The sequence below is a fragment of the Hippoglossus stenolepis genome, chromosome 17 (genome assembly GCF_022539355.2).
Source record: "Hippoglossus stenolepis isolate QCI-W04-F060 chromosome 17, HSTE1.2, whole genome shotgun sequence".
Taxonomy (NCBI): domain Eukaryota; kingdom Metazoa; phylum Chordata; class Actinopteri; order Pleuronectiformes; family Pleuronectidae; genus Hippoglossus; species Hippoglossus stenolepis.
The window spans coordinates 793,074-805,620 of NC_061499.1; the positions used below are offsets into that span (position 1 = coordinate 793,074).

A 12,547-nucleotide genomic window follows, 5' to 3' on the forward strand; every position below is an offset into this window, starting at 1 on the left:
AAATCCAATAAAACGGAGGCGTGTCCTGTTTATCTACAGTAGTAATACAATTGGTTTAGAGTCAGTGGGTCACGTGACATGGACGCGTTCGAGAAATATATCTTGTTTTTTAAATATTAATACTCATTTAAAAGAGAAAACACACTGAAATAATGGTGCAATACTATCTGTCAGTGACACGGGAGCTATTCATGCAGTTGTGTCCCATTTACAACAGGAATTTATTGACGGTCAGTGATTCAGAGTCAATGTCCAAGTTTTATATTAATAATAAAAAACCTCCAGAGGGAAATTAAACACTGAAAAAACATCATACGTCTCCTTGAAGGAAACGAGTTTCCTCACATTATGAATCATTCTCTGTTTGCACTGCACCTACAGTAAAAGCTCCGACCCTGAACTTTGCAATCATCGGTTTCTAATTGCTTGTAATTCTTTTTTAATCTCGGTAAACTCGACCTTGTTGTGCTGCTGCATCACTTTCTAATCACAAGAGCATCCAGCGACATCACTGCAACATAAATATGAGACTGATTAACCTCCTGGAGGGAAACTACCAGCGTGTGACACGTGTTTGTTAATTCACTACACAGGCCGGTCTCCTACAGGGAACCTCCGTTTGGAAAATCACCTTTTAAAGGTGGAATTAAAGGTTTAATAAATTCTAAATTTACAGCTGCAGCCCCGGGGGAAGGGACGGGACGGGGAGGGGAGGGGAGGACATTTTGGGAGTAAAACCTCCAGGCGGTCTCGTGCTATAAACTTCAGGTCAGGATTTGCCGCCGAGGTTCCTCTGCCGCGGCTCCTCGTGACGTGCAATAAGTTTTTAATGAGCCTCAGACCCGCGGGGGGATATTAATTCTGCTCGGGAGGTTAAACAAACGATGGAGTAGATGAAGACTTACTCTGCATCTTCCTGGTGCTTGCGGACGAAGAAGATGACGCCGCCGACGATGGCGATGAAGACAAGGACGCCGAGGATGCCGCCGACAATGGCACCTGTCGGGGGGCCTGGGGTGATTGGTCTCTGCTCTTCTTCAGTGGGCGAGAGACAAAGAAAAGAGAGGAGAGACAGGAGTTTTATTAGCAGGTCATTTAAATTTTCATGTGGTGCTAATGTTTGTATCTTTATGTGTTTTCCTGCTGAAGTTGGTGTGGGAGAGAACAGCAGCCTGTGTTTATGTGATCGAGCCGCGTTTCATTATTAACCGCGGCCGAGCTAAACGCGTAAAACAAACAACAAACAGATAAAACAACACACTTTAATGGGAGTAAAATGAGCCGTCGTGATGAATCCCTGGAGAAAACGTAACGTGAAAGCAGGAGATCGAGAGTCAAGTTGCTCTCGTGCGTGTTTTTCTGAAGTGACATCGAAAGCAAAGAACTCGAGTTGTGGTGGAATGAAAGCGGCGCTCAGCCTCCTCCCTCGTTCGCTAACGCACCTGAACGCCGTGAATCTTGAAAAGCGGCTTCGCACCAGCCGAGTCTCAGGCTGACCTCGACACCTCGCCGCAATTAAGAGCCTGTTGTGTGATTTGTGGAGGGCGGCGAGGCGTCTAAACCGACTGTAAACGCCTCTCAGAGCAGGATTCCTTTCGTTTATTGAGAAGAAGGCGGCCGACAGCAACAACAAGCACCGTGGACGGTTCTGCACCGTCACTGACGATAACAAGGATTTCACCAGACAGATCAGAGACGGGGTTGAATCCTTGTTTGTTCTGGGTTTTTGTTGTTGTTGTTAAACTGCATTTAAGCACCAACACTTCAATAACAACACTCCACTGGGTTTCATACAGAGACAATAACAAGTTATGATTTCCACCGTTTAGCTTCAGCTGCTGGTTGTGAGAGGATTCACCTGAGGATGATTCCATTACCCCCCTGAAGATTTATGATATAAACGTACATGAATATAAATATGGTGCTGATTGCATCGCTGGTTATTTGGGATTAGTGTGTTTTTTTAAAAAGTGAGATGAAGTTAAGCTTTAAAAGAAAATGTTTGGGTTTCACCAACAGTTGTGGAGATTGTGAGTAAGATCACGTGAAGCCTGGCTGCACTTCTTCCTCCTGGCCAACAGGGGGCGTTCTGTCACAAGTTTATAGAGTCTTCAATGAGATGGATGGATGATAGATACACACACACACACACACACACACACACACACACACACACACACACACACACACACACACACACACACACACACACACACACACACACACACACACACACACACACACACACACACAAAGCATGGGAATTGAACCAATGTTTGAGCCTAAGAGACGGATGAGATGAAGCCGTGAGTTTCTCTGAGGGCAGATGTCAAGCTGGTGTTAATAACCTCTCACACTCTCACACTCTCTCACACACTCTCACACTCTCTCACTCATCACAGCCCTGAATAGAGACAGAGCATCAGACATTGTCTTCATAACACACAGCCGCTCTTCACTCTGCAGCAAACCAGGGGCGTGAAACTGAATCCAGCAGCGATGACTGCGTTCCACCTGTTTTCACGAGTGGGTTGAACACGAGTTTGCGTTTCGGCAGGCGGACAAAACCTCACAGAGCTCGTCCCACAGAGTCCAGCAGTGAATGAGGACGCTGCGGGGACACAGTGGACGATGCGTCAGATCCAAACCGCGACTTTCCTCTGTTCGCAGTCGGAGTTTGTTTGAACATCTGTCAAAATGTAGGAGGAACTTGTACGATTGTGAACAGCTGAAGTTGTGTTGCTTGGTTTTTTATTGCTGCCAGGTCTTCATGGTGTGTGTGTGTGTGTGTGGGGGGGGGGCTCTGTGTGCACCACCTGGAAGATTATGTACTTCTGCACAAGGAGAAAGTGCATTTATCCAATTTCATCCAATTTCATCCAATTTCACTACTTTCCTGCACCAGGTAGATGGAGGAAAATGGTTTTAATTGGTCTCTTAACCTCTTATTGATCAGGCTCGTTTCTCACGCCCCCTGACGTGCCTCACATTAATAGTGTACGTCTCTACAGGGTCTATATGAATAATCTCTGTATCTATATATAAAGGTAACATTCTGCAGAGGCGTAAGCATCAGTACAAATGATACCGGTTCCGAGTAAATGAAGACGGAATACAGCATAAACGATTCTAGGATGAATGTTCTCTATTCCCTGAACTCTGTAGCGATCCACAGCACAACATCCGAACTGAGCCAAACGTGACGGTGACAAAGTGAAGCAGAGCAGAGTCACACAGCTTTCAGAGGAGGCGTGTAGGCGTCATCTCCAAATGGCAGTTTTTGGCAGAAACATGTGCCGTTGGAGATTTCTCATTATAAAACTCATTTATTCTCCCTGTGCTAGTGCGAGTATTTAAATACAACTGTGTATCAAATAAAACGGAGATAAAAGCTCTTTGTGCAGAACTCGAGGACGATATCTCCCGAGTCTCTTTGCCAGAACAACAATATTTCTCCACACTAAACTATGTCACGTACAGATTTTGCAATAGACGGGGACTTTCCAGAAATCTCCGTCTGCCTGTGGCTCGAGAACCGTTCGTCGTATCTGCAGCATCCTTGGCACAGATATTGTTCAAGGCCCAAAGAAGTGCAGGGTCGAATTTGGTGCGATATAAATAAACTCATCAACGTAAGGGACGTTCAAGGCAACGGCAACAACATCGTATTCTACAGTTCTGGGTTCTACGCACTGATTTCAAAGTCAAAGTGGAAAACGATCCTGGATCCACTCTAATATTTGATGAGTTCTTCTTCGGGTCGTTTCCTGCCCATCGACAACATTTAATAGAAATCTGTTGTGTAGATTTTGAGTGATCCTGCTGACAAACACACAAACAAATCTCGTTGGCAGACACAACCACCAACCGTTAACTTTTCAGATTTCCCATGGTGCATTAGTGCCACACACCCACTCGCTCTCCCTGTTTGTCCCCGTCTCAACAGAAGTTGTGTGTTGTTTTGCTGCAGCCACAAACCGCAGACAACAGCACATTTCACTTTCATTTACTTCCGTCCATTAGATTCCGTCTTTGTCTAACACGCGGCTCGATTTCCTCGTCAGTGAGTTAACGCTGGTTCCTGCCGGAGTTGTCGAATATTTATGAATTATCAAACATTTATACTGTTAAATCAATTGCGTCGGCTTCCTGCTGAAGCATTGCTTTTTAGATTTAAAAAGTCAGTGAGTGGGAATTCGCCTGGCGTTCGCTCCTGCAGACCTTCGCTCGCGCGCCGCTCGATGCGTTTGTGTCAATTTCTCATTCCAGCCCCTGGTAGCAGATCAGCCCAAATCTGCAGCGGTAATGTTATTATCTAAGTGATACTCGAGTGGTGAGAAATTGCCGCTGTATCACAGGCAATCTGAATGAAACCGAAACAACAATCCCCACCCACAGCGCTCCATCGCCCTCTCAAATCAAACGCTCCAGAGTGTGGGCTGCATTAACCATCACAGAAACACAATGTGCCCCAGGCCTGCACTTAACTATCGCTGGAACCCGAAAACAGATAAATACAAACTATACATATGCATAAAGATGCTACAGATTCATGCACCACAGCAAATCAAGCACTGAACGGTTGCTTGTGATGTTCAGGAATGTAAACTCGTGGTTATTAGTGTTTTACATCACACCGCAGATCGGGAGACGTTAACCTCGATGAATCAGCAGAACAGACGACGCACACGAGAAGAAACGAGGCCGAACGGAGCTGCAGCTCTTTTTGCTTTGTTTGAAGGACGGTCACTTCTTGGACTTTGGGCCCATGTGTGAGATGTGTGTGTTCAAACAACAGGTTGTCATCTACACAGAGTGAATGACCTCTTTAATAAAGGTTATAAGAGGTATCATCACTAATACTACATCACCACAGCTGAGGTTGTGTCACGGCAGGAGACCCGACAGAGGACGAGCTCCCTCAGTGAGACACAAGGTTCAAAACGTCTGTGTGAACACGCTGAAGTTTACTTTCTAATTTCGCCCGGACCTCTCCAGAGATCTGCAGAAGTCGAAGGGTCGTTTAGAAACTGCAGCGGACGGAGTCACAACAATAACCGGCGAGATGACGCTGCGGCGAGCTGAAGACCGAGCCTGGTGCTGCTGTTCACCCGTCCATAAAATGCCATTTCCAGAAGTGAGCATTTCTAAATCCGCAGCAGGCCGAGCGGCCGCTCCGGACGTTATCAGGCCACGTTGTTTTTGACAAATATTTCTGCAGACGCACGAGAGCTTAAAGAGACGTTCTGCTACGAGCCGCTGAGGCTACGAGACCCAAATGTAACACGACACGAGACGGTGATGCAACACGACAGGAGATGAATGAGCGTTACCGTTCAGCCGACACACACACACACACACACACGCACACACACACACACACACACACACACACACACACACACACACACACACACACCTTACTAGTATCCTAGTGACCTGTAATTGACCTCGCTTAAAACTAATCCTGACCCTAAAACCAACAAACAGCTACACACACATAAGGACACACACAATTCACAAACTTCCTTTCATTCTTTCCCATAAACCCACGCTCACAGTTTACAAATGGCAGCGTCTGTGATGGAGGGAAGGTGGGAAGCAAGAAGGACGACAACAAAACGGATGCAACGATCTGAGAGTAAAAGAGGAAGAGAACTCACAGAACGAGAGGAAGGAAGGAAGGAAAGCAGAGAGAGGGATGTAGAGGTGAAGCTGTGAAGGAGGAGAGAGGACTGGTGTTGGAGGAGGAGGGAGGGAGGGAGGGATGAGGAGGGATGAACGTGGGGGGGAAAGGTGGCAGGGAAGGAGGGATGACGGAGATGACGAGCGCGGCTGATGGGAGTGTTAGGGGCCTGCGGAGAGGAGGCGAGATATTAAAGGTCTAAACACTCCCGAGGGAGGCCATGAGTGACAGTGGAACAACAACTGCTTCTCCTTCTCCTTCCCTCACAACCCTTTGTTCACCTCCTCCTCTTTTCTCTCCTCTCTGTATTTTCCTCTGATCTCTGTAACCTTCCTGATATTCTTCTCTCTCCTCTCGCATCAAACCGCTCCGCTGCTTTTTAACCACCCGCTCTCTCCTGCGTCTCCTGCGTCTCATCCCTCTCGCGCTCGTCCTTCACGAGACGTCTGAACTCTGCACTTCAATACGCCTCCGGTTACGTCTCACTCTCTCAATCACTTTGGTGTTTTTTCTTCCTCTCCCTCCTTTCGCAGCCACTCTGTCGCTCTCTCGCTCTCTCTCTGTCGCTCTCTCTCTCTGTCGCTCTCTCTCTCGCAGTCTGTTGCTCACTTGCTCTCTGCTGGCGAGCCCACGTGAAAAAATGCCCCCGTTGATTTGTCCTTCATTTACAAAAAACACTCATTTTTCAAAGTGCCCTCTGACTCTCAGACGTGACATTAGTACGTCTTCCCACATTTAAACACACAAACACACACACACACACACAGGGGGACACACACTTACAGACACGAGCAGTGAAAGGATCGCTCAAATGATCAGTGCACAGAAATTACTGCAATCATCGATAAATTAGGAAGAATAAAAAAGATTGATTGTTTTCTTAGAGGCTAAAAGCTTTTTTATTTTGAGGAAAGAGGTGCAGGAGAGAGAGAGAGAGAGAGAGAGAGAGAGAGAGAAAAGAAGGAAAAGGTGACAGAGGAAAGAAGAGAGAGAGTTTCACGAGGATCAGCTTGAGCAGCATGTTGCACATTAAAGCTGATTTCATGTGTAGCTGTGAATATTTTTACATTTGAGAACCTGTCCCCTGCTCCGCTCCCCTGCAGAGAAGATCTTACTTTTGAAGGTTAAACATGCAAATTTCTTATTTCACCACAAAGTGAGTCGGCAAACGCAAAGTCAGCAGAAGAAGATACGTTTATAAAACACTTTTCCAGCAGGTGCGCACTGTTAAAAAGGGAAATGTAATGAAAAGGCAATTCAGTGCTCACGATGCTTTTACGCTTGAACTCAAAGTTTTAAAGGAAAGTTGAACCAATAAATTCTCAAACAAAAACACTTCAAGCATTTGTCCTCCTGCCATCTTTGGATTCTGCACCACAGCTGCTCTCAGACCTGCTCTGAACTCCAGATGTTTTCCTGAAATGTCACTTCCTCCCAGTTTGACACTGGTTTTTCAGCCTGTTTCTGCAGCACAGCAGATTGTTGATGATCTAAAAGTAGAATTCAGTCCCTCACCGAAGCTGCTTTGATTGGCCCACAGACAAAATCTCCATGACAGATTGAAGATGGTCCGATTGTGAACGAGAGTGAGAGGGCTGGATTTTCTTTTTTAATGTTTGAAGAGCAATTTCTGAAACAAAGAACGAGGCTAATGGACGGATGAGGATCAGAACTCATCTGCTAATTGAGGACGTATCAAACAATCGCTTGTTTGACGAGCGCGAGCGGGAACAGTGGAAGAATCACAACTAATTTGGAGGCGGCTCCGTCACCGTGCGACTCGGCGTAATGAGCCTTCGGAGACCGGAGGCGTCCAACACGCAGCGCTCCTGTTACAGTACGTGACAGAGAAACACAACACTCACGTGCGCCTGCGTGTGTCACCGGGGGAGCGGGTCTGATAGGATCTTTAAAATCCCATTGCTCAGTGCAACTCGCACACACGGGCTTAAGTGCAGCATGACCTTTTTGAATAAATCTGCCTATCAGTGCTCCCTGCGTTTGTGCGACAGATATCTTTGGATATGCAACACTTCACAGTCTTATCTGAAGCCAGAGATCCCCTTTCATTTTCTGACAGCGCTGTGTGCGAGCTTCCCTCTGTCCTTTCTCCCCCATATGTCTCTACCCACTTAACAGATTAAAGAACACACACACACACACACACGCGCACACACACACACACACACACACACACACAAACACACACTCTCATACACACGGAGACACATTCTGTTGCTCGCTTCCCCAAATAACATCAAGGGTAGAGTGGTGGCGGGGGGGAGAGAGAGAGAGAGAGAGAGAGAGAGAGAGAGAGAGAGAGAGAGAGAGAGTGGAAGTGGCGATGCTCTCTAAATGATCCAGAGCAAATGAGTTTATCTCAGAGACAGACAGCCCCCGAACCATTCAGGATCAAACTAGGTCATAGAGCGAGAGAGGGAGGGAGGGAGGGAGGGAGGGAGAGAGAGAGAGAGAGAGACCGGGGCAGAAATGGAGGGAGAGAGCACAAATAGTAAAAAAGCAACAAAAAGAGAAGAAGAAGATGAGAGAGAGAGAGAGAGAGGAATTCATCTCCTCTTCCTTCTCTTTGTGCAAACACACTGGAGGTGACATTCGGGTCCTCTCAAGAGCCGTCACCGGCCCCTCATCAAACCACTCGGAGCAGAGGCAGGTGCATCAAAGAAGCTTCTTCGGCGCGACCACGAGCCGAGGACGTGCTCGGCGTGAAGTGGGAAAAACCTGCCGTTCAAACCGACAGCACACGGGGGATTGTTTCTCTGCGTCGGCACTTCAGCAGTTTAGAGGGATCACCGTGTGGACAGAGTGTGTCAGAACTTTTGTGAACACGTCCACTCTGGAAAAGTCCTGAAGCATCTACAGCATAATGTCAGGGACAGACAAACCAGCGGAGACGCCCGGAGGTGACAATTAGCTGGGGCTCCCTCCCGCCCCTCTGCTCTCTGTGCACACATCACTATACACACGGCATCTTAATTATATTCGGCCAATCGCCCCAGAGACTGACTGATATTCCTCCTGTGGAGTTCTATCACGTGTGGGTTGGCAGGATGTCAATTAGCCGGTGGTGATTCAATTAAATGCAAATGTATTTGGATGTAAGTTCCTTCTAGACGCACGTTCCACGGGAATAATGAAGGTCTTTGCTCTAGATGTTATCTCCAGGAGCGATTCAAGGCCAAAGGGACTTGAGGGGCCTCACATCACATCGCGTGAATACAGATATCTCATGGTAAATAAAGTACGAACCTCCACCACCGTCCCAGACTCGACATACACACAGTTAGAGGTTCAGAACCAAACCTCTAAATGAACCGGAGCTCGAGGTGAACTTGTTAAAACCCATTAGAAAGAATCGGTGTTTCCTTCTCTCCCGTGACTTCAGTGGTTTTCTGCTTTCTAACAGAGTGTTTTCTGTTTCCAGTGATTCCTCATTAAAGTGCCGTTTATTAACCAGAGCACCAGGACCTGTCGTGGAGAACGCTGCTCTCCTTCTGAAATGTTATTCTACACTAATTCTACATTATATCGAATAACAGAATTAATTATCTCTGGTGTATCGGCCTTTTGAAACAAACTTCATTTATTCATCGAAACATGTCCAGTTCAGTTTCTGACACATTAAACATGGGAAAGAAAATCACATTTTGCCCAAAGCACCGTATTCTCATTATTTCTGCAATCTTAGTTTTATTCTAATACGTTTTAAGCTGTGAGCGTTTTGAAGTGAAAGGTTATTTTATTCATATCTTACAGTAAGTTTTCAGCGATTGTCGGAGGAGTCCCGTCTTTTCCCTTTGTTCCTCTCAGCTGATTTGTTCGGGTATTGAAGAAGTCATCGATCACAGAGAGTTTATTAAAACCACTTTGCATTTAGATTTGTATTCTTAACTCCTCCATGTTCTTTTTGTTCTATTAGTAAATCTCAGTTTTACACCTGCAGCACCTTCAGTGCCCCTCAGGCAGTCTGGGGGGGGGGGGATCCGTGAACGTTCCAATGCTTCTTCCATTTTATTTCTCTTTAAGCCTGAAGGGTGTTTTTTTCTGTTTATTTTAAAAAGTGAAACCGAGACAAACTGCAGGTTCTGGCTCCGACTCAGAAAAACCAAGATAAACCAACGCACATTCTCTGGCAGCAGGTGGGAAACTAACATTAGTCCTGATCCTGATCCTGACCACAGAGCGATCCTCGTCCAATCAGGAAGGAGCTACTGGCAGCTGCCCTGATGCTGCTGCAGCATCTGTTATATCAGAGCTGCAGATTATTACTTTACATTTAATTTCGCTGCTTTGTTCTCGCTGGTCCGGACTGAATCGTTTCTTCTTCCTGTGAAGAGCTCAGTCACTTCTCAGCTGCACGCTCATCCGCTCCTGCTTCTCGATCCCTAACCTGGCAGGGGGGGGGAGTCATTTTCTCGATTGTAGATTTTTCTGCACAGTTTAGAGGTTAAGCTGCCGGAGTAATGCCTGCACCAAAGTGGGAGTCTGCAGAAGTAGGGGTTGTGATATTTCGAAGGACTCGGGCTGCGCTCAATTTCAGCCTCGCCAGAAAACTTGGTGTGGCCTTGACAGCGGAGGAGAGATCAGTTAGACGAAGCGCTCCCTGGGTTATTTCGTTTGGAATATATTCAAGAGCTATTTTGCCCAGGTCTGGGGCCATGGGAGCAATTTAATATTCAACCTACTTCACCACTTTAGCTCATTCACCCCCACACACACACACACACACACACGTCACTTCAAACACACTTCACGCAACAACTTCAAGTCCCACAGGCCCAAATTGGGGCCATGTTCTCCTGACAGCCAATCATCACGTCCCTGAGTGTGAAGATGTGACTCTCTCTGTGTGTGTGTGTGTGTCTGTGTGTGTGTGTGTGTGCGTGTGTGTGTAGTCCTATAACTGGAACTCAGATCATGTTTATATACATCATGCATCTGTTTGAGTGAGTGTGGTGTGTGTGTGTGTGTGTGTGTGTGTGTGTGTGTGTGTGTGTGTGTGTGTGTGTGTGTGTGTGTGTGTGTGTGTGTGAGAGCGAGAGCCAATCATCAGCAGCCAATCATCTGTCATTTACACAGCTATGTGGACACCTAGGTGCCCGGGCCAGCGCCATGGCAACAGCAGCTGTCTGTTACCAGGTAACTGTGTTTAAGGAATGAGCTCAGGGTGCAGGCGGGAGCAGAGAGGCACTGTGGGAGACGCACAGGTCAAGAGGGGGGGGGGCGCACCAGCACTCACACACAGGAGAGGGTGGGGGGGTCAAACACACAGACAGGTGGCATGAGGAGTCAAACGTGTGTGTGCACGACACACACTCACACACTCACACACACACACAGAGACACACATTAGAATGCATAAACATGAAGCCGCTGATCTAAAAGCCTTTTAAAATACACTCATTAATGCAGAGGCTGAACATTAAGAGAACAAAACACACACGCACAATAACCAGGACAGAATGCAGCAGATACACAAGTACACACACACACGTATGTACGCACACACACACACACACACACACACACACACACACACACTAATCTCTTCCCCCTTTTAGATGGTCCGTTGCATTTAAACTGTCCGGGGACTGGGTATTACACTGATGGCAGCTACAGAGTGTGTGTGTGTGTGTGTGTCTGTCTGTGCCTGAGTGAGGGATGAAAGATGGAGAGCGACAGACACAGTCTCAGGAGGACCCCGGTGATGTGGACTCGGTGGGACCCCCTGTCGTTACACAGCAGCTCGTCAGTGAAGTGAAAATAGGACAGTTAACGACGGTCCCCACACTGGAACTCAAACCCAGTGAGAGTCTGACAGCGCTGACGCAGAGGAGGCTTCCCCCCCCCGTCGAGGCCAGAAATCAAACTGCTGAGGTAAAGATGTCGTCACGGAAACGGCAGCGAGGTTCAACGTGGAGGCGTCGATCACAGACGAACCCGGATCCTGAACAACAGCACGCCGACGTCGGATCCTCAACATGATCAAAACCACTCGCGCTCACAGAAACACGCTCATGACTGAACGTCCCGCTGCCGTTGGTAAATATTTAAGTGCAGGATGATTAAAAAGACTTTAATCTGCTTGAACAATGTAATTATATAGATCTTACAGTTTCTATCTTTTGCATCATTCTGTTGCGTCTAATGATTCAGAGCCTGTGGCTGGGGCGGGGGGGGGTGATGTTGAATGCAGCTGAATGCAGACAAGATGAAAAGACGGGAGAACAGATGGAGAGATTACGGAAAACAAATAAGATCTGAGGCTGATGCATGTACATCACACCTTGTTCCTGTCGTTTACATGGCGAGTGTGACATGCGCACTTCCTGTCGTCATCGCCTACGTGCGCTGCGTCGACCGATACTTGACACCGATTGGTTCGTGGACCGCGTCCGTTCTGACGTCGTCTTGTTGTCGATTCGGCTAATGACTTAAAAACCTAATGGAGCACTTTAACACAACGTGCTGCACAACAGACAACACACAGAGCCCGGCGCCCGAAGATGTTTTTAAATGAGACTTAAAAGAAGAAGATTGTATTTGGTTCTGAGTAAATGAATGAATCCGTTCACTTGGTTTCTTCTTATTATGGACGAGGAGAAAGATGTGTTCAATAATATATGTTTTCTTGAAGTTTGTAGCTGTGTGTTGAATTTGTGTGTGTGTGAGTGTGTGTTTGTGTGTGTGAAAGAGAGAGAGAGAGAGAGAGCTTGTTTGTTTTCCAGAGCTGTGTTAGTTGTGTGTTTGTGTGAGTCCAGTGTGTAGTACAGTAGGGTTTTCATCTTTCCTTTTGAATGAAAGTATCTGACTGATGTTTCACACCTCTGTCTGTTAGTGTGT

The 12,547-nt window shown here is 46.9% G+C and overlaps 1 protein-coding gene across 2 annotated transcripts in view; it reads right to left on the minus strand.

The window, feature by feature from the left end:
• pvrl2l (PVR cell adhesion molecule related 2 like) overlaps window positions 1-12,547 on the minus strand; it is a 221,361-nt gene that overhangs the window by 5,617 nt on the left and 203,197 nt on the right. The window contains exon 7 of one of the 2 annotated variants that reach the window (XM_047344089.1): window positions 906-1,032. In XM_047344089.1, the coding sequence (XP_047200045.1) occupies window positions 906-1,032 (127 nt within the window). Of the gene's footprint in view, window positions 1-905; window positions 1,036-12,547 lie in introns of both variants that reach the window. The other variant, XM_047344088.1, reaches the window with a different exon arrangement.